This window comes from Pezoporus occidentalis, unplaced genomic scaffold (assembly GCF_034315485.1).
Source record: "Pezoporus occidentalis ecotype Australia unplaced genomic scaffold, CSIRO_AGI_Poc_V1 ctg393, whole genome shotgun sequence".
In the NCBI taxonomy this organism is placed as follows: Eukaryota; Metazoa; Chordata; class Aves; order Psittaciformes; family Psittacidae; genus Pezoporus; species Pezoporus occidentalis.
The window spans coordinates 60,001-85,769 of record NW_026915717.1 but is presented as its reverse complement, the minus strand read 5'-3'; the positions used below and the strand labels follow the sequence as shown (position 1 = coordinate 85,769).

Here is a 25,769-nt window from a genome sequence, read left to right as displayed (position 1 = left end):
TGCAGAGGAGGCCACGAGGATGAGCAGGGGCTGGAGCAGCTCCCATAGGAGCCAGGCTGGGAACATTGGGGCTGCTCAGCCTGGAGAAGAGAAGCTGCGTGGAGAGCTCAGAGCAGCTTCCAGTGTCTGAAGGGGGCTGCAAGGATGCTGGAGAGGGGCCTTCATCAGGGACTGGAGCGACAGGACAAGGGGTGATGGGTTCAGACTGGAACAGGGGGATTTAGGTTGGAGATAGGGAAGTTTTGCATAAAGGGACACTGGGATGGGTTGAATGGAGAAGCTGTGGCTGCCCCATCCCTGGCAGTGTTCAAGGCCAGGTTGGACACAGGGGCTTGGAGCATCCTGCTCCAGTGGAAGGGGTCCCTGCCCATGGCAGGGGTTGGGACTGGATGAGCTTTAAGCTCCCTTCACCCCAACCCAGTCTATTATTCTGTGATTCCTGTGCTCACGAAAAGCACTGTAGAGTCCATCAGAGACGTCCTTTCTGGGTGCTGGTGGACACCTGGGTTGTCCCATGGATACTGGGATCTACGGATCCCTTCAGCTGCCACCGTTCCGTGGGCAGTTTCCAAAGGTCAGGGGTTTTCTCCCTTTTGGAAGTGGCTGCTGCTGAAGGTGCTTGGGGATTGCAGCTGCAGTGGGGCAGCATTTGCGTCTCCTCCCTCCCTGTAGCAGACAGTGACGTGGCGGCACGTTGAGTTTTGACCTGATGGCTCATTCTCGGGCCTTGACACTGATTCATTCCTTCATTATGAAAAACCCCAACCAACCAACCAAAAATAGCCCCTTGACTCAAAAGGTGAAGCTTAAAAATAACTTTCCATGTGGAGTCAGTCATTAAAAGCTGCCAATTGCATCTCTCAAAAGGATTTAAATACCTGAGGAGTGTGTTTCCTTCAGGGAATTAGACGTAATGGCTCCTTTTATTGTCCATGAGCTATCACCTAAACCGGTTGGTGGTTCATGTAGCTCTGGATGTGTCTCTGCACACACAAGGTGTAAAGCATCCACATAACCTGTGGCAACAGAGCCAGCGCTTCCTGAGCACTTGAGGTTCATGGTTCCCTCTCTTGCAGCAGTGCAAATCCTGGACAGAAATACAGTGAGAGTGGTGCTGCTCCCCTTGTTCCTGCTGGGCACCTTCTTGCTTCATAGCAAACTGCACTAGTACTGGTTTCAACTGTGGAAGTAGCCTGCAGCTGCCTGTAAGGAGGTTGTAGTGAGGTGGGGGCTGTCTCTTCTCCCATGGAACAAGGGATGGGACAGGAGGAAACAGGCTCACGCTGCACCAGGGGAGGTTTAGGATGGGTACTGGGAAGAGTTTATCCACCTAAAGGGTGCCCTGGGAATGGTGGAGTCACCGTCCCTGGAAGTGCTCCCAAACCGTGCAGATGAGGCCCTCGGTGCCGTGGGTTGGTGCCGGGGAGCGCTTGGCCTGGATGATCTCAAAGGTCTTTTCCCCCCTGGTTGACTCCCCGGCTGTGTGGGCAGGACGTGGCTTGCTTTCTCTCTGCTGGGAGGGTGACCTCTCTTGCTACCTTCCCGTGCAGGCAAGAACTGGGATCTGAGCGCAGCCCTGAGTGACTTTGAGCAGCTGAGGCAAGTGCACGCAGGCAACCTGCCCCATTCCTTCAACGAGGGCCGCCCCTATAAACCCCCTGAGAAGGAGACGCCGCGCCCCGGGCGGCCGCCGCTGCAGCGGCAGGATGACATCGTGCAAGGTCAGTGGCACAGGATGGTCCAGAGCCATCCTATCTCCCTCCTGGTGCCTGGAACACTCACATGCTGCAGCCATGCTGGGGTGCATCGGGGGAGCGTGGCAGGGGGTCAACGGAGGTGATGCTCCCCCTCTACTCGAGCCTGGTGGGGCTGCATCTGGAGTGCTGTGTCCTGAGCTGCTGGGGAGGGTCCAGTGGAGGGTCACAAGGATGCTCAGGGGTCTGGAGCATCTCCCTGATGAGGAGGGACTGCAGGAGCTGGGCCTGGGTAGTGCAGAGAAGAGCAGAGAGAGAGGGGATCCCATCAATGCACATCAGTAGCTCAAAGGTGGTACCAGCAGGGTGGTACCAGACTCTTCCCAGTGGTGCCCAGGGACAAGAGGAGGATCAATGGCCGTAAGCTAACAGACACCAAGTGCCACCTCAACAGGAGGAGGAACTTGTTGCAGTCGAGGGTGGCCCAGGGTGGTTGTGGATTCTCCCTCTCTGGAGCCATCCCAAAGGCAGCATGGGCACATTCCCGTGTGCCCTGCTCTGGGTGGCCCTGCATTGGACTGGGTGACCTGCAGAGCTCCCTTCCAGCGCTAACCCTGGGCTTCTGTGATCCAGCTCCTTGCAACCAACAGCCACGAGCTGAAGGCAGGGATTTGGTCATTGCTCCTGCACCATTCACGTGGCTTCTCCCCTTCCTCTTCCCCTCAGAGAAGCGCCTGTCCCGAGGCATCTCCCACGCCAGCTCCACCATCGTGTCCCTGGCCCGATCGCACGTCTCCAGCAACGGCAGCAGTGAACATCTGCTGGAGATGCCCATCTGCACCTTCCAGCTGCCCGACCTCACCATGTACACCGAGGACTTCCGCAGCTTCATCGAGCGGGACCTCATCGAGCAGTCCATGCTGGTGGCCCTGGAGCAGGCTGGTGAGTGCTGTGCTTCGTGCCAACGCAGTGCAGTGGTGCCAGTGTGGCAGCGGTGCCAACAGGAGCGAGCCTGAGGCCACAGAGAAGCCACCGCATGGCAGGGATGGGTGTTATTCCGTGCCTTTTCATAGCGTGGTGCAAGAGTTGAGTAAGAGTCTGCTGCACTTTGCCTGCAGACACTGAATGTGCATAAACTGTGGGTGTCCTCATCAGAGGTTGCATTATTTCATCCCCACCCTGAGCTTCCCGGTGCCCAGCGCCATCCCGACAGTGTTCCTGAGAGAAGGGGGGGAAGAAATTCCAGCCTAACACACACGGTGGCTCATTGCAAACGTTAGGAAGCCATTCCAAATGGTTCAGATGGATGATGCTTTTTATGTGCTGCTTCAGTGCAGGAAATGAGATGAGACAGAGATGAGATCAGAGCTCTTCCCTGTGAGGGTGCTGAGGCGCTGGCACAGGGTGCCCAGAGAAGCTGCCCTGGCAGTGCTCAAGGCCAGGTTGGACACAGGGGCTTGGAGCATCCTGCTCCAGTGGAAGGGGTCCCTGCCATGGCTGCAGATGAGCTTTAAGGTCCCTCCAACCCAGACCAGGCTGGGATTCTATGGAAACTCTTCTGTTTGCCTGGGAAGGAGCTGCCTTACGAGTGCAGGTGGATTTGTTTTCCAACCTGCTGGTTTCCTCCTGGATAGTTGCTAAGTGATCTGTGAGTCAGATGGAGCGGGTGAATGGGTGCCAGAGAGAACCTAATCCACGTTCCCTGGCCAGCTTCCATGGGGTGGGCAGCAGAAGAGCCGCAGGCAAGATGTCAGGAGCTGTTACACCTCCTCTTCCCATCCCCGATGCACACAGAGAGCTCTTCCCTCCGAGATAACTCATATCCTTGATGCCAGATTTTAGCCCTCTCCTGCTCAGGTGGTGCTGTAATCCGTCCTCTCATGTTTTGGAAATGAACACTTGATCCAGCCGCTCTCATTACAGCAGCGTTTGCTGCTCCTCCGTGTGTGTGATGCAAAGAAACCACCCTGATCGACACCCTGGATTCAGGGAAGGAGGGAACTGGGCTCTGGGCTTTTTTCATCCACGTGCTGGGGAAGCTTCACATTAAAGTCTCTTTGCATTAGAGAATCACATCCTATGGAATCACAGACCGGTTTGGGTGGGAAAGGACCTTAAAGCTCACGCAGTGCCACCCCTGCCATGAGCAGGGCCACCTTCCACTAGAGCAGCTTGCTGAGGTTTGGTATAAATGGGTGTTTCTCTTGATGAAAGGGGTGTTCTGCATAGAAACTATTCCCATCCTCACTCAAAGGAAGGGTTTGAGTGTGGCGCTGTGATCTACGGTGACTCCCGTTACTCATTTAGTGCGCACTGTCCTCAGGGGATTAAAGCAGTGTTTTATAGCCTAATAAACGTTGAGATCTTCTCTCCCGAGATCCCTTTGCACCACTGTGGCAGAGTGAAGTGGCTGTAAATTGTAATGACAGCCTCTTGGAACGCTTTGAGCAGGCTGAGCTGGATGAAGAGGTCTTGGTGGAGCTGAAACCTTGGCCTTGGTGTTCTTTGTCAGAACCCTGGAGGGGGGAAGCCCAGCCCTGTATCTTGAAGCTGCAGGGTGGTTTGTTTCTCTTGTGGCACATTTGGAGGAGCAGTGCCTGAGGCTATTGGGGCAAACAGTCCAACCCCTGCTCCAACATCTTCTCCTAGACCCAGTTACTCCAAACCCCAGCCAACCTGACCTTGCGTGTCTGCAGGGTTGGGGCATCCACCACCTCTCCGGGCAGCCTTTGCCAATGCCTCGCCACCCTCAGCAGGAAGAATCCCCTCCTCCTATCCGGTCTGAGGGAGCATTTTGCCAGAGCAAGATTCCTGGTTGTAAGCTGAAGAGTTTGATGCCTTTGCCTTGGCGTGGAGCTCAGGCTTTCACCGCAGGGTCAGGGCCCACCTTCACAAGTCCCCCGGTGTATTGGCAAGAAAGGAGCTTCACACTTCAGCACCTTTAGTAGCCACCTGCAGGTAGACTGTTAGAAAGGGCTGAGCTGGAGATCAGCTTCCCTGCGGGAACGGCATGGGAGCAGCAGCCAGCGGGTTCCTCCTTCCCGGGCTGGACGGGTGCCACGTCTCGGAGCGGGCGGTCAGAGCCATGGGTGCGTTGGGAACGCATCACCCAGGCTTTGGGAAGCCTTTCAGGCCGTGCATGAGCAGAGGCACGTGTGTACACGTAACCCCTCTTGTCTTACCTACCTGGCATCCACATAGCTTCACCTATAAGTCATTGCCTGGACTGGTTCCTTGCAGCAGGAGAGGTGCATCTGGGTCCGCCTTGCTTGGACGAGCAGGCAAAACCTTCTCCGAAGCTGGGTGCTGGGCTCTGCTGGACCACTGCTGCGATGCCTTCAGCCCCTCTGCTGTCATCCCCAGCAGCAAGACCAAGAGGCTGAGTCCTGGCTGCCAGGAGGGAGATGACCAAGCTCTGGTCAAGATGAGCATGGCCGTGGGTTGTATGGTTTGGGCAGGCAGAGCAGCAGCAGGGTTGGTTGGAAGCTTTTGATTCCCATCCTCCCTAAACGGGAGAAAGCAGCTGCTGATGGAGTCAGTGGAGCTCTTGGCACTGCCAGATCCTGCCACAGACGCGTTTGTGTTGTCTTCAGCAGAGATGGGCTCAGGATTAGAGATCAGAGGCAACCTCTGCCTCTTTCATAAATTGCTAATAGGTGAATCATCTCATTTTGGATGCGCAAAACGAGCTCACTTCAGCACAGATGCCACCTTTGCCAGCTGCCTTCCTCTTCTGGTCGCTTCTGAAGCCCACTTCTAGGTGCCCACTTCATCCTGCTCCTCTGCCTCCTCCAGTGATTCGCATGGGGGGAGGAAGCCCAGCCACTGCCCATAGGTTGTGGTGGGTGTTGGTGCTGGATCTGTCACGTCAGCACGAGGAGCACAGGGCCAGGTCATCCCTGGGAATGCTGCCTTCGTCACAAGTTACGGTGCTGGATTCCCTGGTAGCCTTAGGGAAGCCATTTGGGTTGTGGATGAGTCAGGCCTCGGGAGGAGCAGCGTCTCTGTTCCTGCCTATGGCCATGACCTATTTCCATGATTCCTGTTAGAAGAAAGGGCAGTGTTTGACCAAGCACACACCTTGGTGTGCTGGTTCCTGACCTCTGCAGGGACAGACACATGAACTGCAGCAAAACTGGGCCCCCAGAGAGTCACAGCATCAACCAGGTTGGAAAAGCTTCAAGCTCATCCAGTCCAACCCTTACCCCAGCACTGCCAAGGCCACCACTGCCCCATGGCACTGAGGGTGTGTGAGCACTTGCAGGGCCGGTGACTGCAGCCCTGCCCTGGGCAGCCTGTTCCAATGCCTGAGCACCCTCTGGGGCAGGGATCGTTGCTCAGCTCCATCTAACCCAGCCCTGGTGCAGCTTGAGGCCGTTTCCTTTTGCCCCATCCCTTGTTCCTTGGGAGCAGAGCCCAGCCCCTCCTGGCTCCATCCTCCTGTCAGGCACTTGTAGGGAGCCATCAGGTCCCCCCTGAGCCTTCTCTTCTCTACCTGACCCCCCCCCAGGTCCCTCAGCTGTTCCCCATCACTTGTGCTCCAGGCCCTGCACCAGCCCCATTGCCCTTCTCTGCCCCGCTCCAGCATCTCAAAGTCTCTCTTGTAGCGAGGGGCCCAGAGCTGAGCACAGGATTCAAGGTGCTGGGTGCAGAGGAAGTCTCTTGATGCTGGTGGATGTTTCCAGATGAGCACAAGAGCGTTCACCAACCTCACTGCTCGATCACAGGAGCATCCTTCGTGCTCCTCAGTCCAGTTCCTTTCCTCCTAGAGCTTCCAGGGCTTGCTCCCAGTAGCCACATGCAGAGAAATAATGTTGGTTTGAATACTTGCAGGGGCCTTTCCACGGCCTCGACAGGAGCAGAACGTTCTGCTCCTGGGTTTGGGGAATGTGATTGCTTCTCACATGGCCCCTCCCGTGTAAGTGGAGCTCTGCCCGAAGTGGTTTTGCCTCGCTGGGGACCTGCAGCGTGACCACACTGCAAACAGCAGATGCCTCCCCAAGGTGTGTCCCCTCCACAGCACTCAGCTCGGCTCAGTGGGAGGCTGCACAACCTCCCCTGCCCCAGCCAGGAGCGGGGCTGCCCCTGCTGTGGGGCAGAGCAGGGAATTCTGCGGGAGCACCACAAAGCAGAGCAGCCGAGCGCTGCCGGCCGCAGCCTTCCCTTCCCTTCCCTTCCCTTCCCTTCCCTTCCCTTCCCTTCCCTTCCCTTCCCTTCCCTTCCCTTCCCTTCCCTTCCCTTCCCTTCCCTTCCCTTCCCTTCCCTTCCCTTCCCTTCCCTTCCCTTCCCTTCCCTTCCCTTCCCTTCCCTTCCCTTCCCACCTCCCTCAGGAGCAATGCTGGGGGAGAGCCGGTGGCTTTGCTGAGCAGGGCGGGTGTCCTGAGCCTGCTCTGAGCACTGCAGCCCCATGCTGGGACCGGCAGGGAGCCGCCTGCCTGCCCTGAGCTTTGCTGCTCGGCGTCTGCCTGTGCTTAGGGAGGCTGGAAAACGGGTTCCTCTGTTTGGTTCTTGCACAGCTGCCGTTGCTGCAGCGGTGCAAGCTGTTCTAAGCAATCCTGTGCCTGGGAGCAGGGGGAAATTCATTCGGAATCGTAGAACCATGGAATGGGGTGGGTGGGAGCGGACCTTAAAGCCCAGCTAAAGGCACGGCAGGGACCCCTTCCACTGGAGCAGGATGCTCCATCCCCTGTGTCCAACCTGGCCTTGAGCACTGCCAGGGATGGGGCAGCCACAGCTTCTCTGGGCACCCTGTGCCAGCACCTCAGCACCCTCCCAGGGAAGAGCTTCTGCCTAAGAGCTCATCTTAGTCTCCCCTCGGGCAGGTTAAAGCCATTCCCCTTGGCCTGTCCCTGCATCCCTTGTCCCAAGCCCCTCTCCAGGTTTCCTGCAGCCCCTTCAGGCACTGGAGCTGCTCTCAGGTCTCCCCTTCAGGAGCCTTCTCTTCTCCAGGCTGCCCCAGCCCAGCTCTCTCAGCCTGGCTCCATGGCAGAGCTGCTTCAGCCCTTGCAGCATCCCCATGGCCTCTTCTGGCCTTGCTCCAGCAGCTCCACATCCCTCTGATGCTGCAGCCGCAGAGCTGGATGCAGGATGCAGGTGGAAATGCTGGGAAAGGGCTGGTTTTCTGCACGAGCCATTGAAATGCAACTTGTTGGAAGCCGGAATTGCTTCTCCCAGCCAAAATAAGCTGCCTGTTGCACGGGATCTGCTGCAGGATAAAGTCACAGCCAAAGGAGGCAGAGCTTGGGTTTGAGGGCACAGCCGAGCGAGACAAGGCTGGGTTGGGAGTTCAAAGTCCTAATTCAGCCCAGCTTCATTTCCTTGATGAATGTTTAACCTCCAGCCACACTGTATTTGATGCTAATTTTCTTCCCTGCTTCTATTTTTAGCCGCTCTTGGCTTGAATGACTACAAGTGCCTTTATATTGCCAAAGAGCTGTTAGACTGAAATGGCTTCAAGCGCTGTCACTTTGCATTTGCATTGGTAGAGCTGCTGGCGTCAGCAAAAGGCCTGGAGTGTTGTACCTGCCCCAGGAGCAGGGGACAATGGGGTGGCTTCGTTAGGGGGTTGGTTGGAAGAAGAAGAAAAGAGAAGCAGTTATTAACTGGAAAAGTTATTGAGCACCATTTTGAGAGGCACTTGGAGGTGTTTGCAGCCTGATGGCTTTGAAATAAGAGGAGTAAGTCAGAGAACACTGGTTTGGGTTAAAATCCCAGCTGGCTTAGCTCCTCTTTGTAGTTCATTCTAATTGGCACGACCTCCCGTTCAGCCTGGCCATTCCCCTGCATCCCCATCAAGTGTTGCAGCTCCCATCTCCCCTCTTTGTTGCTTTGCTACCACCATGCCTCCCTCCTTCCTCCCGCCCCAGGATGGGTATGGAACTGCTCTTCATCTCTTCCTATGGTCCCCCTGCAAACTAAGCAGGTTCCATCCTCGCTGATGGCTTTTGGGGGCTGACAGGGCCCTGTTGTGATGCCTTTAAATGCTTCCACAGGTCGCCTGAACTGGTGGGCAAATGTGGATCCCAGCTGCCAAAGGCTGCTTCCCCTGGCCACCACCGGAGACGGGAATTGCCTGCTCCACGCTGCCTCCCTGGGTAAGCTTGGCTTCCAGCACTGGTTCACTTCAGACCTGCTCACACACATCTCCCTTCTCCGGCTGAGCCTGAGAAGGACCCGTCCTTTAGGAGCAGCACGCAGCGTTTCCCAGCCATTCCTATGGGAAAGCGGGATGCTGCCGCTCATCCCAGCCATGGCAGCTGTAGGTGTGCGAGCAGTCACAATGCTCAGGCTCTGTGGGAGGGGAATGGCTTGAAGGAACCAGGCTGCTGATGGCCTGTGGGCTTCCAAAGCACTCCTCCTGTCCGTTTGGCAAGTCTCCCCGGATTCCTGAAGGAAACGGGCAGCGATGGAGCCACCCCTTCCCTCCTCGTGTGTGTTGGAGTTTCAAGAGCCCGGGTTCATCTCCCCTGCCTTCATCTTGGCACTTGTGACCGTAGCAAACGTCCCGAGGCTTCCAGACTGCTAAATCAGGAGGGTTTTGTGTTGGGATTCCAGAGCCGGTGAAACCACAGTTTCACACGCTCTGGTCTCCTGTTCCCATCAGACCCCCGTGTAAAGGAGCGTGTGATTTGGGGAACAAGGGGTTCCTGTGTCTGTGGGCTGAAACTCGAGGTGGCAGCATCTGGAGCTGCGGGAAGGCTCAGCCAGGTGGGAAACGCAGGCTTTGAAGCAGGAATTGGGGTATCCAGACTGAGGAACTTGCTTTTCCCAGCCTCTGTTTCCCACTTGCCCTGGTTCGTGGCAGATCGATGGAGCAATTCCAGCTGCTGTTCATCCTCTGCTCTTCTTTCCTCAATGCAGGAATGTGGGGGTTCCATGATAGAGATCTCATGCTCCGCAAATCCCTTTACACCTTGATGGATAAAGGCGTGGAAAGGGAAGCCCTGAAGCGGAGGTGGCGCTGGCAGCAAACACAGCAGAATAAGGAGGTAGGACCCAAACCAAAGCCCGTCCTCTTTGCAGAGGGGAAAGGTCTTGGTAAAACATCCTGTGGGGTGGGAGGTGCTTCCTGTCGTGATCAGGTCACGATGATGTTGAGCAGCTCCCTGGTTGTGCCACGATAAAATGAATGCTTCAAGCTCTTCCCTGTGAGGGTGCTGAGGCGCTGGCACAGGGTGCCCAGAGAAGCTGTGGCTGCCGCATCCCTGGCAGTGCTCAAGGCCAGGTTGGACACAGGGGCTCCAGTGGAAGGGGTCCCTGCCATGGCTGCAGATGAGCTTTAAGCTCCCTTCCAACCCAAACCATGCTGGGATTCTATGATCCGTCCCATTGTCTCTTGTCAATAGATGATGTCATCTCTAAGACTGGAAGGATTTAGTGTAAAAGTAAAGGTTTGCTCTCATCCCGTGGGTTCCAGTGTTTGCTTCCACCCCACAAAGAGCAGGCTTTCAGCCAGATTCTCTCCCTGGGCTGCCTTGAGAACCCGGGTGCAGAACTGTGCACATCCCCTGCATCACACAGTGATTCTTGTTGCCTAAATCCATGGGGAGAAGCTGTGCCTGGGTGTCTAAAGCTGTGCTGCAGGGGCTGGGCGGTGTTTCCTGGCCTGACTTAGGGGCTGTTGTGCTCTTTTCCAGTCTGGCCTGGTTTACACGGAGGAGGAGTGGCAGAAGGAGTGGAACGAGCTGATCAAGCTGGCATCCAGCGAGCCCCGCGTGCACTACGGCACCAACGGCAGCGGCTGCGGAGGGTACGTGAGTGGGAAACGAGCACCTCGGGAGCTAAAGCACAGGGAATATCCCCCCTGAGCTCACAGTTCAGGTGGATCCTCAAGGGACAAGGCTGGGAATTGCTGCCTTGGAGGTTTAAGGGTCAGGAGAAAGCAAGAGGTCCCTAAAGCATCACAGGAAGTGATTCTAATGCTCCTTTTGCTGGGGTAACCCATGCATTGAGCAGCAGATGAAGGCTTTTCTCCTGTTCCATCATGATGGATGCTAAGTGAGGGTCAGAAAGGGAAGCTGAGAACTTCTGCAGTGCCCACTCTGTATTTCAAGGGCACTTTGCTGTCCAGAGAAACACCAGCTTTAGATAAGAGGCTCCCAGAAGTGCCAAGCAGCAGCATGGTATTGCCTGGATGCAAACCCTTGTCTTGGAATAAGACATTCTGGGGGGGGGATCTGCATCTAAAATGGCAACTTAAGAGCTGAGATCAAACAAGACAATGAATTTCTCCTTTCCCAAAGTGTGGAAAGCTCGGAGGAGCCCGTGTATGAGAGCCTGGAGGAGTTCCACGTCTTCGTCCTTGCCCACGTGTTGAAGAGACCCATCGTGGTGGTGGCAGACACGATGCTGCGGGACTCGGGGGGAGAAGGTGAGAATCCCGCTCTCTTCTGAAGGTCTTCATGAGCTGGGCATGCTCAGGCTGCACATTTCCTCACTAGGGCAGGTTTTCATGGCCTCAGGAGCTGTTTCCATGGGGTCTTTTTGCTCAGTGAAGCTCATCTTGAAGCAGAGAGCAGAGATCAGAGATACCCCCAGAGGGCATGAGACCCAGCTCAGCATCACAGGCTGCTCTTTTCCTGTTCTTAAGCACGTCTGCATGATGGGTTGGGTATTTTCCTGCCTCTTTGGCCCCCACACATGTGTGAAGAGCTGGAAAGTTCCCTGCTTGTTGCATTTGCCACTAGCAAGCTTAATTTCCTGTCTGAAAAGCTGAGTCAGTTGCCATAATTCTGGGTGCACAATTGAAGTTGTCTTGTGGTGGAGCAGTGTAAAAGGGCTTTTTATAGAAAATCCAGGTTCCTTTTGCAGCTGTGTTCCTCCTGGTGTGAAATCAGTGTCTATTTTGGGTTGTGGTTTGGGGCTTTTTGGTGGCTCTCAAGCTGACAGATAATTGCAGGTGAAACCTTAAATGAAGCACAGTTTGTTCCGGAGCAGTTGCAGGATAAACAGCCCTGAACTCTTTAACCCCTTGTGAAAAATAACCCTGATTTCTTCCCAGCGTTTGCCCCTATTCCCTTTGGAGGGATCTACCTTCCTCTGGAAGTCCCAGCCAACAAATGCCATCGTTGTCCATTGGTACTGGCTTATGACCAAGCCCATTTTTCTGCCCTGGTATCCATGGAGCAGAAGGAAACCACAAAGGATGAAGGTGGGTGGTAAGGTTTATACTGATCTGTCATTGAGGGCAGCCCTGGGAGGGAGGACTGGTACTGGTAAGGTACTGGTGAGGTACTGGTGGGTTACTGGTGAGGCGCTGGCACAGGGTGCCCAGAGAAGCTGTGGCTGTCGCATCCCTGGCAGTGTTCAAGGCCAGCTTGGATGAGGCTTGGAGCAAGCTGCTCTAGTGAAAGGTGTCCCATCTCACTGCAGTGGGCTTGGACTAGCTGACCTCTAAAGAGGTCTTTCCCAACCCAAACCAGTCTGTGATTCCATGAGGATTCTATGATCCCAAGCACGGGCAGTCGCTGCGTGACGCCGGTCGCCATCAGTAGTGATGTTCTTGATGGGTACCAGAGCGAAAGGTTTGTTCTTTTGGGCATTAAAGCAGGCTCTTGTCCCTTATGCAGCCGTGATCCCCCTGACAGACTCTGAGCACAAGCTGCTCCCTGTGCACTTTGCTGTGGATCCCGGGAAGGAGTGGCAGTGGGGGAAGGACGACAGTGACAATGTCAAGCTGGCCAGGTTGGTAATCCCCAAGTGGAGCGGGTTGTTGCTCTGTCCCCAGCTGGGATTTCATGTGTCTGGATGGAAGCTGAACCCCTCTTCAGTGGAGATGGAGCAACTTCATCTTTAACTTCATTCTCATTTGATGCCCTGATTTCCTGAGGGAATTGCTGGGGCTTGGTGGAGAAGAGAAGGCTCCGGGGGGACCTGATGGCTCCCTACAGCTGCCTGACAGGAGGATGGAGCCAGGAGGGGCTGGGCTCTGCTCCCAAGGAACAAGGGACAGGACAAGAGGAAACGGCCTCAAGCTGCACCAGGGCAGGTTTAGATGGAGCTGAGGAACAATTCCTGCCCCAAAGGGTGCTCAGGCATTGGAACAGGCTGCCCAGGGCAGGGCTGCAGTCGCCGGCCCTGCAAGTGCTCACACACCCTCAGTGCCATGGGGCAGTGGTGGCCTTGGCAGTGCTGGGGCAAGGGTTGGACTGGATGAGCTGAAAGCTCTTTTCCACCCTGGCTGATACCATGATTCCATGATTTCCATACACCCTGGGTAGGGCTGTGCCGTCTCCTGAGCTTCATTGCTCTGAATCTGTGAGTTCACAGTAAGCATAGCTCAGAAACGAGAAGCAGCAGCACAGCAGCCACTGTACTGACACCAAAAGCAAGGGGTGTTTTTCCATTCTTCTGTTCCTCCTGGACAATAACAACAAATATCCCTGAGCCGGGGCCCCTGGAGCTTTTCCTGAAGTGGTTTTTGTGGAGAGGAGGATCATTTGGAAACCAGCGCTATTTAAATCTCTGACATGTTATTTGTCTCATGGCAAGGAAGTTTATTTCTGGAGTTCAGCTTCTTTCATAGCAGCTTGATTCTGCCGTTCAGGAATCTTACTTCTTCATTTGGGATTTAATTGAAAGGTTTGGAAGGCTGCTAAAACGTTGCCTTTTGTCTCCTGCTGCATGAAAACATGCAAAGACAATAACTCAATGTGGGGAAGGGAGCCTCAGTTGTTAAACTTGCCTCTAACCCAGCCTTGGTTTCGATTGCAGCGTGACGCTGTCCCTGGAGGCAAAGCTGCACTTGCTGCACAGCTACATGAAAGTGAAATGGATCACGCTGCCTTGTGACACGCAGGTGAGGAGACAAAGAGGATTCTCTTTCCTCTTCAATTATTTAGAGCTCCTTTCCGCAGGGGGCAGAGGTGGGGTTCTCATCTGGCCTCTTCTTTACGTGAGCTTGGCTGTGCCCAGCAGCCCTTGACAGCCTGGGGTGTTGTTAATGCCTCCCCCTGTTTGAAAGGAGAGAACTCCCCAGCTTAAATAAGAGCTGCTTTGGGCTGTCTGCAGTGGTCAAAGTGTCCTCTCTGTAGCTCCAGTGGTGATGGTTTGGTTGTGCCCTCCTCACCATGGTGTTGCTTGGAGACCCCGTCCCCATCTCAGCCTCACCAATGCACCAGTCACTGACGTGGAGCAGCAGAAGATGCTGTGACCCCAAGGGGATGCCAGTCATGCCCATGGGGTGATCAGAGGAGGGGGGTGTTGGCTCCTCGTCGCCAGTAGCACCTCTTCTGCTCTGGCTTTGTCCCCCAGAACCTTTAGCGAGACCCAGATGGCTGCTGGGAACGTGCTGCCTGGGGTGTGTTTGAGCATCAGGAGGCGAGCACCCCCTTCTCTGTTCCACCTTCAGCTTGAAAAGCCTCATCTGAGGGACCTGATAGACCTGAACGTGTGTCCTCTTCCTCCCCAGGCACCTTTGGCACAGCCGGAATCCCCCACGGCCTCCGCTGGTGACGATGCTCGATCGGCTGCTGAGTCGGGAGAGTCGGACAAGGAGTCGGTCTGCAGCAGCTCAGCCAGCAACGGGGGCAGCAGAGCTTGCAAGGACAAAGAGAAACCAAAGAAAGACCGGGAAAAGGATAAGGAAAAGGACAAAAAACGGGTGGACTCGGTTGCCAATAAGCTGGGCAGCTTCGGGAAGACTTTGGGGAGCAAGCTAAAAAAGAACATGGGCGGCTTGATGCACAGCAAAACCACCAAGGGCGGCGTGAGCAACGGGCAGGGAGATACCTTGGAGAAGAAGAAGAAAGGTTCCTTGAAGGCGAGGAAAGGCAGCAAAGAGGAATCTTCCCAAGGAGATTTGTCAGCTCCTGTGGAGAAAACCTGCCCGCGTAAAGCAACCCCGGAAAAGGCATCGGATCCCTACAAGTACAGCAACGACGTGAGGCTGAGCCTGAGCATCCTGCGGGCTGCCATGCAGGGAGAGCGCAAGTTCATCTTTGTCGGCCACCTCAAGACCAGCAACCGGCACCAGTACCAGGAGGAGATGATCCAGAGGTACCTTCTGGATGCTGAGGAGCGCTTTATGGCTGAGCAGAAGCAAAAGGAAGCGGAGAAGAAGGCGCTGGGCAGCGCTGCCCCTGCCAAGAAGCTGGAGCCGGAGGTGAACACCCATAAGGGTGAGGAAGTGATGCTCAACCCCGCTTTCCCCCAGCCTCCCCCTGCATACACCATCCAGACCCCGGAGGTGGCCATAGGTGCTAAAATAGCCGCTTTTCCCTCTGGTTATTCGGGAGTTTTCACCTTTCCCAGACCTTCCATGGTCAACAGTATGGAAGGGTCGCATCCCCCCAGCTACCAAGACGGTAGGAGGCAGGTAGCGGGGGGGTCCTGCACCAACCTCCCTCCCTACGCCACCTTACCCAGGCACTGCACCCAGGCCCGGCCAAATCCCTACCAAACCAGCCCTTCCCACCTCGGGAGGTTCTCCCCCACGGACATGGACATCCATCCCACCTACCCACCGGAGTGCAACGGCTCCGCCTGCCTCCCCCCGCACAGCAACGGCTACCGGGACTACCTGGAGCAGGACGGCTCGCAGAGAGGAACCCCGGCAGACAGAGCTAAAAGCAGAGTCCTTCACAGCGTGCAGCAGACCAAATGCAAGCAGCCGAACTGCAGTTTTTATGGACATCCAGAAACTGGGAATTTCTGCTCCTGCTGTTACAAAGAGGAGCTGAAACGCAAGGAGCGGGAAGCTCTGGTGCACAGGTTCTGAGCGCTCTGCCCCGGCGCTGATCTTGAGACCCATAAAGATGGGGAATGCAATAATATATATATATATATTATGGTTTTTAACACACCCCCACCCTGCTCCTCTCCCTCTCTGTGGAAGGAGGGAGCAGGGATCCGGCTGGTTGGGATGAGAAGCGGCATTTGGCTGGTGTGATGGAAGTGATGCAGGAGGGAGAGGGGGTGAGGAAAACCAGCCTCCCCTCCGGAGTACCCTGCGAGGAGGAGGAGGAGGAGGAGGAGGAGGAAGCTTTTCCAGAGGCTTCTCCTGGCGTTTGGGGAGGGAGCACAGGGTGGAAGTTGGGGGGGATCCTTCAGTAAACCAGACCAAAGCTTTGGGAGCACAGGGAGCAGAGCCCCGCCGGGCCCTTCCGCCGGCCTCGCATGTCACAGCCCAGAACCCAGCGGAAACAGCCCCAGAATTCCAGTTTGAACGTCACAAACCTTGGGATTGTGACCCTGGAATTCCAGCTGGTTTCGTTTGTGTTTCTTTTGGCTGGTACTGAGCAAAACGTGGTTGGAACCGGACATTGTTGGGTTTGGTTCTTCAGTTGAACTCACCCAAGCCCGGCCGCATTGGATGTCTCTGAGCATCCTTTAGAGTGGGCTCAGGGCTCTGTCCTTCCAACGGGCTCAACTTTGGGTTTAAAACGTTACTTTTCAACTCTTTCTTGGGGGGGGGGGAACGACAGAGGGGGGTGCTCACAGTGCTCGAGTGGTTTTGAGTTTCTTTTCCCTGCAGAAGTACTGTGCAAAGCCGTTGTGTCCGCGCTACGGCCGCCCCGGCTTAGGATTGAGACGAGAACCAAGGTCAGTGTCTCCAGCCAGCAATAACCATCGGTGTGGGGAAGTGGGAGAGGACAAGGAGCATCCCGGAGCGCCGGGAGGTAAATCCACAAGTGTCCGTGGACACAGCCCCCCCGCGATAACTCTTTCTACTTGAGCTACTTCTGTACTACCTCCGTTCTGCTGAATCAAATTAACTCGGCTCCATTTTGCTGAGCCACGATAACTGACCTTAGGCTGAGGAATATTAAAGGATATTTTTGATAATAGGGCTAAAAAAGAGTGAACCCTGAAGTCCAAGCAAACCTTTAACTCGCTCACACGCTTCATGTGGTCCCCTCCATCCCTTTCTCCCCCCCATCCCATCCCAGCCCCGCTCCCGTCTCGCAGGGTGGGTTGCATTGAGCACTGCGATGTTTGCACACATCCTTGGGGTTAGGTTTGGAACTGCAGCTCCCGCCTCCATCCTGGCTCAGCGTTTTCCTGCAGGGAATAAACCCTGCCCGAAACTGATCAGAGCTTTACAACATTCCCCCCTTTTCTGTTTTTGGGGTTGTTTTGTCCGAAGGCATCAAACTATGCAAATCCCTCCTAACCCACTGCCCAGCCTGGTGATAAGGGCTTAGAGAGCCAGGCAGAGGAGGCGAAAGTGTACTTAGCACTGGGGAATCACCCGAAGCCTTATTCTCCCAAGTACCCCAAGGCTTGGCTCTAACCTACACGTTTTACAGTTTAATGTGGCTAAAGAACCCAATGAAGGCCTTTTGTAGAGGAGGATGCGGGAATGTGGTCCTGCTGGATTGGATCAAGCCATGGGAGCTGCTTGTCAACAGCTTCTATCCTGGTGAGGGTTGAGCTGTGATTGAAGCAGTTCTCTTTGGGTTTATTCAATCCCCAAGTGTCAATGAGCCTTGCCCAGCGCAATGCAGAAGGAACAGGTATTAAATACTGAGGGCTCTGTGCCAGGGTTTTCCTGCAAACTGCAGGAATTCCGATGTATTCCATCACAGGGATGAGGATGTGGAGCACCGGTTAAGCGCTGCGGTTGCCCTGCAGCAATCTCTTGCTTCACCCCAAATATTAAGGCATAGAAAACCCCAAATCTCACTGTATAGGGGGGTCACTTGGTTTCTAGACCCCTTCCTCCAAGAGATTCCTGTTGTTTTGGAGTGGAATCCCTCTTTTTCTTGGGAGACCCCATCCTGATGGATGCTGAAGCTTGTGTGGTGGGGATTTTTGGACCTGCTCGTGATGATACTCCTGGCCTCTGATGGTAGCAAAGTGCTGCTGGTAAAGCAGTGAGGGTTTAGGGGAGCTTTGCTTTAACTTGTCCATGTGACAGAGTTGTGAGGAATATTGTCTTGAAGGGGGAAACCCAGCGAATCCCAGCAGCAGGAATCCATCCTAGGGGAAAACCATCCCAAATCCCATGTTACCGGAGCTGCTGTCACTCTTCCTCCTCCTGAGGGGGAGTTCTGGGGGGTAAATCAAGTTGGGCCGGGTGCTCTGTGTTCATATTGGTGAGGTTTGACTGTACGGAGGTCTGAGGCCGGGATACGGGTACGAATGTGTCCCCATCCCGTGGGACCACCTGGGTTTTATGGCAGTTATTGGAATTTGGGTCAGAAAATGACCCAAGTGGGGCTCTGGTGCTGGGGACAAACCTTTGCAGAGGGTGTTCCTATGGAGAGCAGGGTTTTGGCTGTTCCCAAGAGCCCCAAGCCCCGGTTGGGTTGAGCTAAACCAGTGGCACCTTCAGAACCACAAAGGATTTTTTCAGGTCATTTTTGTTTCCTTTCTGGTGAAACTTGGAATTTTTGCTTCCTCTTTCTTTGTTTTTTTTAAGGGATTATTAAATACAAACTCTATTTATTGACAGAAGATATTCCCCATGGATTCAGGAACACCCCTGCGGTGCGTTCAGCCCCATCCCAAGGTCAGGCTGGACAGGGCTTGGAGCAACCTGCTCTAGGGGAAGGTGTCCTGGAGGAGCTTTAAGGTCCCTTCCAACCCAAACCATTCCATGATTCCCAGCGTGGGACTGGGTGTTTCTGCTGGCACCAGTGTGGGATTCAATGGGGAGGGAGCAGCTCGTGTTCCAAAGCGCCTTTCCTGGAGGAAAAGCACCAAACCTGTCCTAAGGAGGGGTTTCTCCCATGGGAGAGGCTGTGACCTGACTTTAAGTGCACTTAATGGTGTGGTTGGAAGGAACCTTAGTGCCATCAGGCCCTGGGTGTGGGAAAACCCCATTGAAGAGCATTGGAGTTGCGTGAAGGAGCATTTGCCTTCACTGATCGCCCTGGGGAAGGCTGAGGGGATGCTTTGGTTCCCCCTGACCCCGCACAAAGTGACCTGAATTAACTCTGCAATCGTTTAATTCACCAAAATACTGCATTTTCGCCCGTTTGGTTCCATGGTCAATGAAAGCCTCGGTTGGTGATTTCTGTCCTTGTTCCTCCTCGGGAGCAGCGGCCGGCGCGGCGCGGGCTGGACACTGCATCCTTCCTTTGTGTTACCATAGACTCACTGACAATAAACCACGTTCAACTAACGAAGTCCTGAGCAGCAGCCGTGCCTCTTTCCTTCCCTTCATCCCGGGAATTCAGCCCCAGTGGGAGTGGGAAAGGTCCCAGTCCCCTGCCCTGGGGCTGCTCTTCATCCCCCCCATCACATCAGTGGGGTTTCTTCTCCTCTGTTGAGGGCAGCAGCATCCTCCCTGGGGATGAGAGATTCTGGCTCTTTAGGTACCAGAATCAGGCTTTCATTTAAAGAAGCACACCCTCCCCCCCCAAACCTCCCCTCATCATCATTTGTGATCTGGAAGAGCCTTTTCCTGGCTGCAGTTGCAGGGGAGGCTTCAGCTGGTTTGATTCCCAAGGAAATCCAGCCCTTTTGCTGGATGCTGAAGCTTTAAATGCTTCCGAAAGAGGAAAATTCACCGGGATGAACGCAGCCTTGGGGCTGTGTTTGGGGGCTGCTTGGAAACGCAGATCCCGGGGCAATGGAAATTCTTTTGGGGCTGGGGGAGCCCGGAGCGCTTTCCCACCGGCTCTTTTCATTGGAATTCTCTATCCCAGCTCCCAGGGTTTTCCTTTCCTCCCAGCGCCACGTCTGTGCCGGTGCCGGCTCTCGGGGTGTCCCGGGGTGACCCCGAGCCGGCGCTGCCCTTGGAGAGCAGCCCTGGCTCCAGTCCCTGCACGCAATTCCTCCCATCTCCCAGTGCCGGATCCAGGCACTCGGCCACGCTCCTTTGGGATGCGCAGGAGGGAGCAGCCTGGGGTCAACCGCCCCCAAACCCGCGCCTGGCTCCGGGTTCACCCCGTGTTGCGCAGCAGGAGCTGAGCCCGGGGGCTCTGGGCGCGCTTTGGGGGTTCCATGGCGCTGGGGGTGGCCGCAGGGAGCGGGGCCGCTCGGCCCTGGCGCGGCGCCGGTGGCCGCTGCTGTTTCCGGGCTGGGAGGAGAACCCGTTCCTGGGCGCTGAGTCACGGAGCGGCGCGGGGGGAGCCCTGCCCCGCGCGGGGCCTGGTGGGCACCGTCACTTGTGGGTGCTGGGTGCACCCCATCCCGCAGCGTCCAAACCTCCGGGGGCCTGGCGCTGTTGGATGCACCCCAACCTGCACCATCCATCCCTTATGGGGTGCTGGGAGCTGTATGCACCCCAACCTGCCCCACAGGGTGCTGGGTGCTGTGCGTACCCCCTCCCGCACCATCCATCCCTTGAGGGGTGCCCTGGGCTATGGGATCCGCCTCCAATCCCATCCTTCCGGGGTGCCGGAGGCCAGGGGCTCTTCCCACTTTGTGGACGGGGAGCGGGCAGGGAGCGGGCAGGGAACGGCCTGGGGCCAGGCAGGGTGCGGGCAGGGAACGGCCTGGGGCCAGGCAGGGTGCGGGAAGGGAGCGGGGAGGGAGCGGGCAGGGAACGGCCTGGGGCCAGGCAGGGAGCGGGCAGGGAGCGGGAAGGGAATGGCCTGGGGCCAGGCAGGGAGCGGGAAGGGAGCGGGAAGGGAGCGGGCAGGGAGCGGGCAGGGAATGGCCTGGGGCCGGGCAGGGAGCGGGCAGGGAGCGGGAAGGGAATGGCCTGGGGCCAGGCAGGGAGCGGGAAGGGAGCGGGAAGGGAGCGGGCAGGGAGCGGGCAGGGAATGGCCTGGGGCCGGGCAGGGAGCGGGCAGGGAGCGGGAAGGGAGCGGGCAGGGAGCGGGCAGGGCGCGGGCTGGGCGCTGGCAGCGCTGCCCTTCTGCCGCCGCCGCCGCCGCCGCTCCGCCCCGCCGGGCCCCGGGCGCGGAGGGCGGGAGGCCGGGACCGGAGCCGGAGCTGGGGCCGGGGCAGGCGGCAGCGCTCGGGGCCCCGGGGCTGCTCCGCTGCCGCCGCCGCTCCGGGCCCGCCCGGGCAAAGTCCCCGCGCCATGAGCGGCCGCCGCCCGGCGTTCCCCGGCCTCCCAGGTAGGGCCGGGGCCGGGGCCGCGGGGTTCGGGGGGGCCGCGTTGCCCCTGGGCACCCCCGCACCCAGCGGCCTTCCCCGCAGGGGAGCTGGTGCTGGAGGAGGCGGCGGGCGCGCGGCAGCGCTGCGGCAGCGACGGCTCCGTCCCCGGGACGCTGCTTTGCACCAACCGCCGCGTCGCGTTCGTGCCCGCGCAGGTGCGGCCGGGAACGGGAAAGAGAAAGAAAAAGGGAACGGGATCGGGAACGGGAAGGGACAGGGAACGGGACAGGGAAAGGGAGAGGGAACGGGAGAAGGAACGGGACAGGGAACGGGACAGGGAACGGGAGAGGGAACGGGACAGGGAACGGGAAAGGGACAGAGAAAGGGACAGGGAGTGGGGCAGGGAATGGGACCCCGCGTTGCCGCCCGCCCCCCGCCCGGCCCAGGGGACCCCAACCCTCATCGTGCTTCATCCCCATCCCAGCCCCATCCCGGACCCCATTCCACAGCTTCCCTCCCCCATCCTGACCCCATCCCAGCCCCATCCACCACCCCATCCCAGTGGCACCCCAGCCCCATCCCAGCCCCATCCCGGACCCCATCCATCCTCACCGGCTGCAGGACCATTGCGTTCACCTCGCTGCAGGACTCAGTGGGAGGGGGGGGTCAAGGGCTCAGCTCCAGCCGGGACAGGGCAGCGGGGTCCGGGTCCGGCCCCTTCGCCCTTCCCAGGGGGCAGCTTCCAGCTCTCCCCCCTCTCCCGTAGGGCCCCGGCTCCCCCCGGCCCTTCCTGCCCAGCGAGCACGAGGTGGCGCTTCCCTGCATCCGCAAGCTGGTGGCAGGTAACGGCGGCCCCGTGCGATGAGTCGGGCAGGTCTCAGCGCGCACTGACCCCGTCTCAACCCCTCAGCCAGCAGCTTCACCAAGCCCAAGGTGCTGACGGGCGCCTCCACGCTCAAGTTCATCCCAGAGGAGCTGGCCCTTTTCTGCCGGGATTTCCGCCTCCTCCGCTTCCACTTCCATGAGAACGGGCTGGCTCCGCAGGCGTTCCGGGTGAGCAGGGTGGGATGCGGTGGTGATGGCGGGGAGGCTCCTGGGGTGCTCCACAGCCTCCAGGGCAGAGGCTTTGGGGGGCTCAACCCCATTCCTGCTCCTTGCAGGTCGCCAACGCCATTGCCCAGGCGCGGGAGGAGGCTGCGTGGTTGGGGGATGCAGGTGAGGGATGTGATGGAGCCCGGCCGGGGGATGACGAGGGTGAGGATGAGGAGGATGAGGAGTCTGAGGACGGCTCCTCTGCCACGCTGCTCTTCGAGAGCCTGCGGGACTGGGAGAAGGAGCTGAAGCGCCAGGGAGCTGCAGGCTGGAGGGTGAGCGCCGTCAATGAGCGCTTCGACATGGCCCCAAGGTGCGTGCTGGGGACACGCACACGCTGTGGCCCCAAACCAAGGCGGGACAGGAGCACCCGCGCTCCCTCCGCCACCCATAACGGGACGGGGGGGACGCCCGCAGCCTCCCCCGGTACCTGTGGGTGCCCAGCGGGCTCCTGGACCACGACCTCAAGAGGCTTTTCGCGCACTTCGAGGAGCGCCGGGTGCCCGTGAGTGCGGCGGGGGGGCGCTGGGGGGGTGTTGGGAAGGGGTTTGGGGGGTGACAATGGGGGGGGGGTCCCCGTGTTTGTCCCACAGCGCCTCTGCTGGCACCACCCGGGCGGCAGCGCCCTGCTCAGAGCCGCCGCCTTCCACGCGGGGTCGGAGCCGGGCAGCGAGGACGCGAGGTGGGTCCCGACGGGGGAGAAGGGGGGGGGGTCCTGGGGATGCTGCCCCCAGCCCGTCCCCACCCGGGGGTCCCTGTGCCCCACCGCAGGTGCCTGGAGGCGCTGCTGCTGGGGGGCCGCGGGCCCTGCGTGCTGGTGCGCACCGCGGAGCTGCCCGGCCCGGCCGACATCCAGCTCGCACACCTCAAGCTGCGGGCGCTCTGCCTGCCCGGTGAGCAGGGGGGGGGCAATAGCGGGGTCCCCCCAGCCCCGACCATGGGGGTCCTGACCCCCCCATCCCGCCCAGGCGCCGCGGCGGAGGAGAAGTGGCTCTCGGCGCTGGAGGGGACGCGGTGGCTGGACCACGTCCGGTGAGCGAGTGATGGCAACGGGGGGGCTTCAGCTCCTGGGGCGCGCACTCGAAACACCCACGATGGATGGAGCGTGTCCGCCCCCAAACCTGCTGTCTGTGGGGTGATCACAGTGCCCACAGGGACCCATTTTGGGGTGCCCTGACCCCCCCTTTCCGTCCCTAAGGAGCTGCTTGAGGAAAGCCGTGGAGGTGGCATCGCTGCTGGCGGGGAGACGCTGCACTGTGCTCCTGCAAGGTAGCTCCATGAGGAGCCCCGGCATGGGGGGACACTGGTGGGGACCCCCCCCCATCACCTCACCCCTCCCCAGAGCCGTCGGACCGGGACCTGAACTGCCTGCTGGCCTCGCTGGTGCAGCTCCTGGGGGACCCCCATTCCCGCACCCTTCCCGGCTTCCAGAGCCTGCTCCAGCGGGAATGGGTGGCAGCCGGACACCCCTTTCCCCATCGGCTGGGGCTCCTCCGTTGTGACAGCCCCTGGGAGGAGGTGAGGCCCCCCCTGCTTCCCACCACCCACCCCTGTCATGGGGGGAGCTGTGTGACCAATGCGGGTCCCCCCATTGCCAGGCTCCCGTTTTCCTGCTGTTCCTGGACTGCACGTGGCAGCTGGTGCGGCAATTCCCGGCGGCGTTCGGCTTCACCGAGGCCTATCTGCTGGCCCTGCATGACAGCAGCTTCACCCCCTACTTCAGCACCTTCCTCTTCAGCTGCCAGCGGCAGCGGGGCCACGGCAGCCTGGTGAGGGGGGGGCACCGCAGCAAGGCCCCAGGAACGGGCTGAAGGGATGGGCTTGGAGGTGGAGCCTTCCCATCCCGCTTGGATGGGCTCAGGGATGGGCTTGGGTTCAGAGATGGAGCCTTCCCATCGCACTTGGTCAGGTTCAGGGATGGGTTTGGGGATGGATCCTCCTCATCCCACTTGGCTTTTAGGGATCCGTTTGGAATGGATCCTTCCCATCGCGCTTGGTCGGGTTCAGGGATGGGTTTGGGGATGGATCCTCCTCATCCCACTTGGCTGAGTTTAGGGATCCGTTTGGAATGGATCCTTCCCATCGCGCTTGGCTTGGTTCAGGGATGGGTTTGGGAATGGATCCTCCTCATCGCACTTGGCTGAGTTTAGGGATCGGTTTGGGGATGCATCCTTCCCCATCCTGCTTGGTCGGGTTCAGGGATGGGTTTGGGGATGGATCCTCCCCATCCCACTTGGCTGAGTTGAGGGATCGGTTTGGAATGGATCCTTCCCCATCCTGCTTGGTCGGGTTCAGGGATGGGTTTGGGTTCAGAGATGGATCCTCCCCATCCTGCTTGGCCGGGTTCAGGGATGGGTTTGGAGACAGATCCTCCCCATCCTACTTGTCTGAGTTTAGGGATCAGTTTGGAATGGATCCTCCCCATCCTGCTTGGTCGGGTTCAGGGATGGGTTTGGAATGGATCCTCCCCATCCTGCTTGGTCGGGTTCAGGGATGGGTTGGGTTCAGAGATGGAGCCTGCTTGGCCGCATCCCTCTGTGCCTCAGTTTCCCAGCTTGGGGCTTGCTCCCACCTCAAGCTCCCGTTTCCCCCCTGCAGCACCGGCCCCGCAGCCAGAGCTACCACCCGGTGAGCGGGGGCCGGGAGCCTGGCTCCACGGTGCTGCCGGAGGTCTGGGAATGGGGCCTGCGCTACAGCCGGCAGCAGCGGGAGCGCTTCCGGAACCCGGCGGGAGCTGCCTTGGGAACCCCCGGCACTGCAGAGCCTCAGCCCAACGTGAGTCAGGGCTCGGCTCTGGGGGGCTGCTCCATGGGGAGGGCACCCACGTGCTGCATGAGACACCCCCCTCCTGCCCTCCTGGTGGATCTGGGGTGCTCTGCATGGAATCCTAGAATGGGTTGGGTTCAAGGGACCTTAAAGCTCATCCAGCTCCAACCCCTGGCGTCCAACCCCATGTCCATCCATCCCAAAACCACGTCCATCCATCCAACCCCATATCCATTCACCCAATCTCACATCCAGACATCCAACCCCATGTCCACTCATCCAACCCCATGTCCATCCATCCAACCCCATGCCCACACATCCAACCCCATGTCCATCCATCCCAAACCTGTGTCCATTCACCCAATCTCACATCCACCCATCCAACCCCATGTCCATCCATCCAACCCCATGTCCATCCATCCAACCCCATGTCCACCCATCCAACCCCATGTCCACCCATCCAACCCCATGTCCATCCATCCAACCCCATGTCCACCCATACAACCCCATGTTGATCCATCACAAAACTGTGTCCATTCACCCAATCCCACATCCACCCATTCAACCCCACATCCACCCATCCAACCCCATGTCCATCCATCCCCAAACTGTGCCCATTCACCTAACCCCATTTCCACCCATCAAAACCCATGTCCATCCACCAGGACACCATGTCCATCCATCCAACCCCATGTCCATCCATCCAACCCCATGTCCACCCATCCAACCCCATGTCCATCCACCAAGACCCCAGGTCCATGCATCCAACCCCATGTCCACCCATCCAACCCCATGTCCATCCACCAGGACCCCATGTCCACCCATCCAACACCATGTCCGTCCATCCCAAAACTGTGCCCATTCACCTAACCCCATGTCCACCCATCCAACCCCATGTCCACCTATCCAACCCCATGTCCACCCATCCAAACCCATGTCCATCCATCCCAAAACTCTGCCCATTCACCTAACCCTATGTCCACCCATCCAACCCCATGTCCACCCATCCAACCCCATATCCACCCATCCAACCCCATGTCCACCCATCCAACCCCATGTCCACCCATCCAACCCCATGTCCATCCATCCAACCCCATGTCCAACCATCCAACCCCATGTCCACCCATCCAACCCCATGTCCACCCATCCAACCCCATGTCCACCCATCCAACCCCATGTCCATCCATCCAACCCCATGTCCAACCATCCAACCCCATGTCCACCCATCCAACCCCATGTCCACCCATCCAACCCCATGTCCACCCATCCAACCCCATGTCC

General features: G+C 58.1%; 2 protein-coding genes across 5 annotated transcripts in view; both read left to right on the top strand.

Moving 5' to 3' along the window:
* Window positions 1–18,766, top strand: part of OTUD7B (OTU deubiquitinase 7B) — a 30,835-nt gene extending 12,069 nt beyond the window's left edge. Inside the window, exons 3-13 of one of the 2 annotated variants that reach the window (XM_062632698.1) lie at window positions 1,551–1,721; window positions 2,421–2,636; window positions 8,687–8,788; window positions 9,555–9,682; window positions 10,331–10,443; window positions 10,937–11,064; window positions 11,695–11,844; window positions 12,263–12,377; window positions 13,407–13,491; window positions 14,104–14,796; window positions 16,168–18,766. In XM_062632698.1, coding sequence (XP_062488682.1) covers window positions 1,551–1,721; window positions 2,421–2,636; window positions 8,687–8,788; window positions 9,555–9,682; window positions 10,331–10,443; window positions 10,937–11,064; window positions 11,695–11,844; window positions 12,263–12,377; window positions 13,407–13,491; window positions 14,104–14,796; window positions 16,168–16,368 — 2,102 coding nt within the window. In that variant the 3' untranslated portion in view covers window positions 16,369–18,766. Of the gene's footprint in view, window positions 1–1,550; window positions 1,722–2,420; window positions 2,637–8,686; window positions 8,789–9,554; window positions 9,683–10,330; window positions 10,444–10,936; window positions 11,065–11,694; window positions 11,845–12,262; window positions 12,378–13,406; window positions 13,492–14,103; window positions 15,953–16,167 lie in introns of those variants that run through there. The other variant, XM_062632697.1, reaches the window with a different exon arrangement.
* A 1,746-nt stretch (window positions 18,767–20,512) lies between these two features.
* The window catches only part of MTMR11 (myotubularin related protein 11), a 6,635-nt gene continuing 1,378 nt past the window's right edge, over window positions 20,513–25,769 (top strand). The window contains exons 1-13 of one of the 3 annotated variants that reach the window (XM_062632673.1): window positions 20,513–20,650; window positions 20,733–20,845; window positions 21,397–21,472; window positions 21,541–21,683; window positions 21,791–22,035; window positions 22,140–22,227; window positions 22,316–22,404; window positions 22,494–22,615; window positions 22,691–22,754; window positions 22,921–22,991; window positions 23,065–23,240; window positions 23,321–23,491; window positions 24,321–24,497. In XM_062632673.1, the coding sequence (XP_062488657.1) occupies window positions 20,614–20,650; window positions 20,733–20,845; window positions 21,397–21,472; window positions 21,541–21,683; window positions 21,791–22,035; window positions 22,140–22,227; window positions 22,316–22,404; window positions 22,494–22,615; window positions 22,691–22,754; window positions 22,921–22,991; window positions 23,065–23,240; window positions 23,321–23,491; window positions 24,321–24,497 (1,572 nt within the window). In that variant the 5' untranslated portion in view covers window positions 20,513–20,613. The remainder of the gene's footprint in view (window positions 20,651–20,732; window positions 20,846–21,396; window positions 21,473–21,540; window positions 21,684–21,790; window positions 22,036–22,139; window positions 22,228–22,315; window positions 22,405–22,493; window positions 22,616–22,690; window positions 22,755–22,920; window positions 22,992–23,064; window positions 23,241–23,320; window positions 23,492–24,320; window positions 24,498–25,769) is intronic. The other 2 variants (XM_062632674.1, XM_062632675.1) reach the window with 2 other exon arrangements.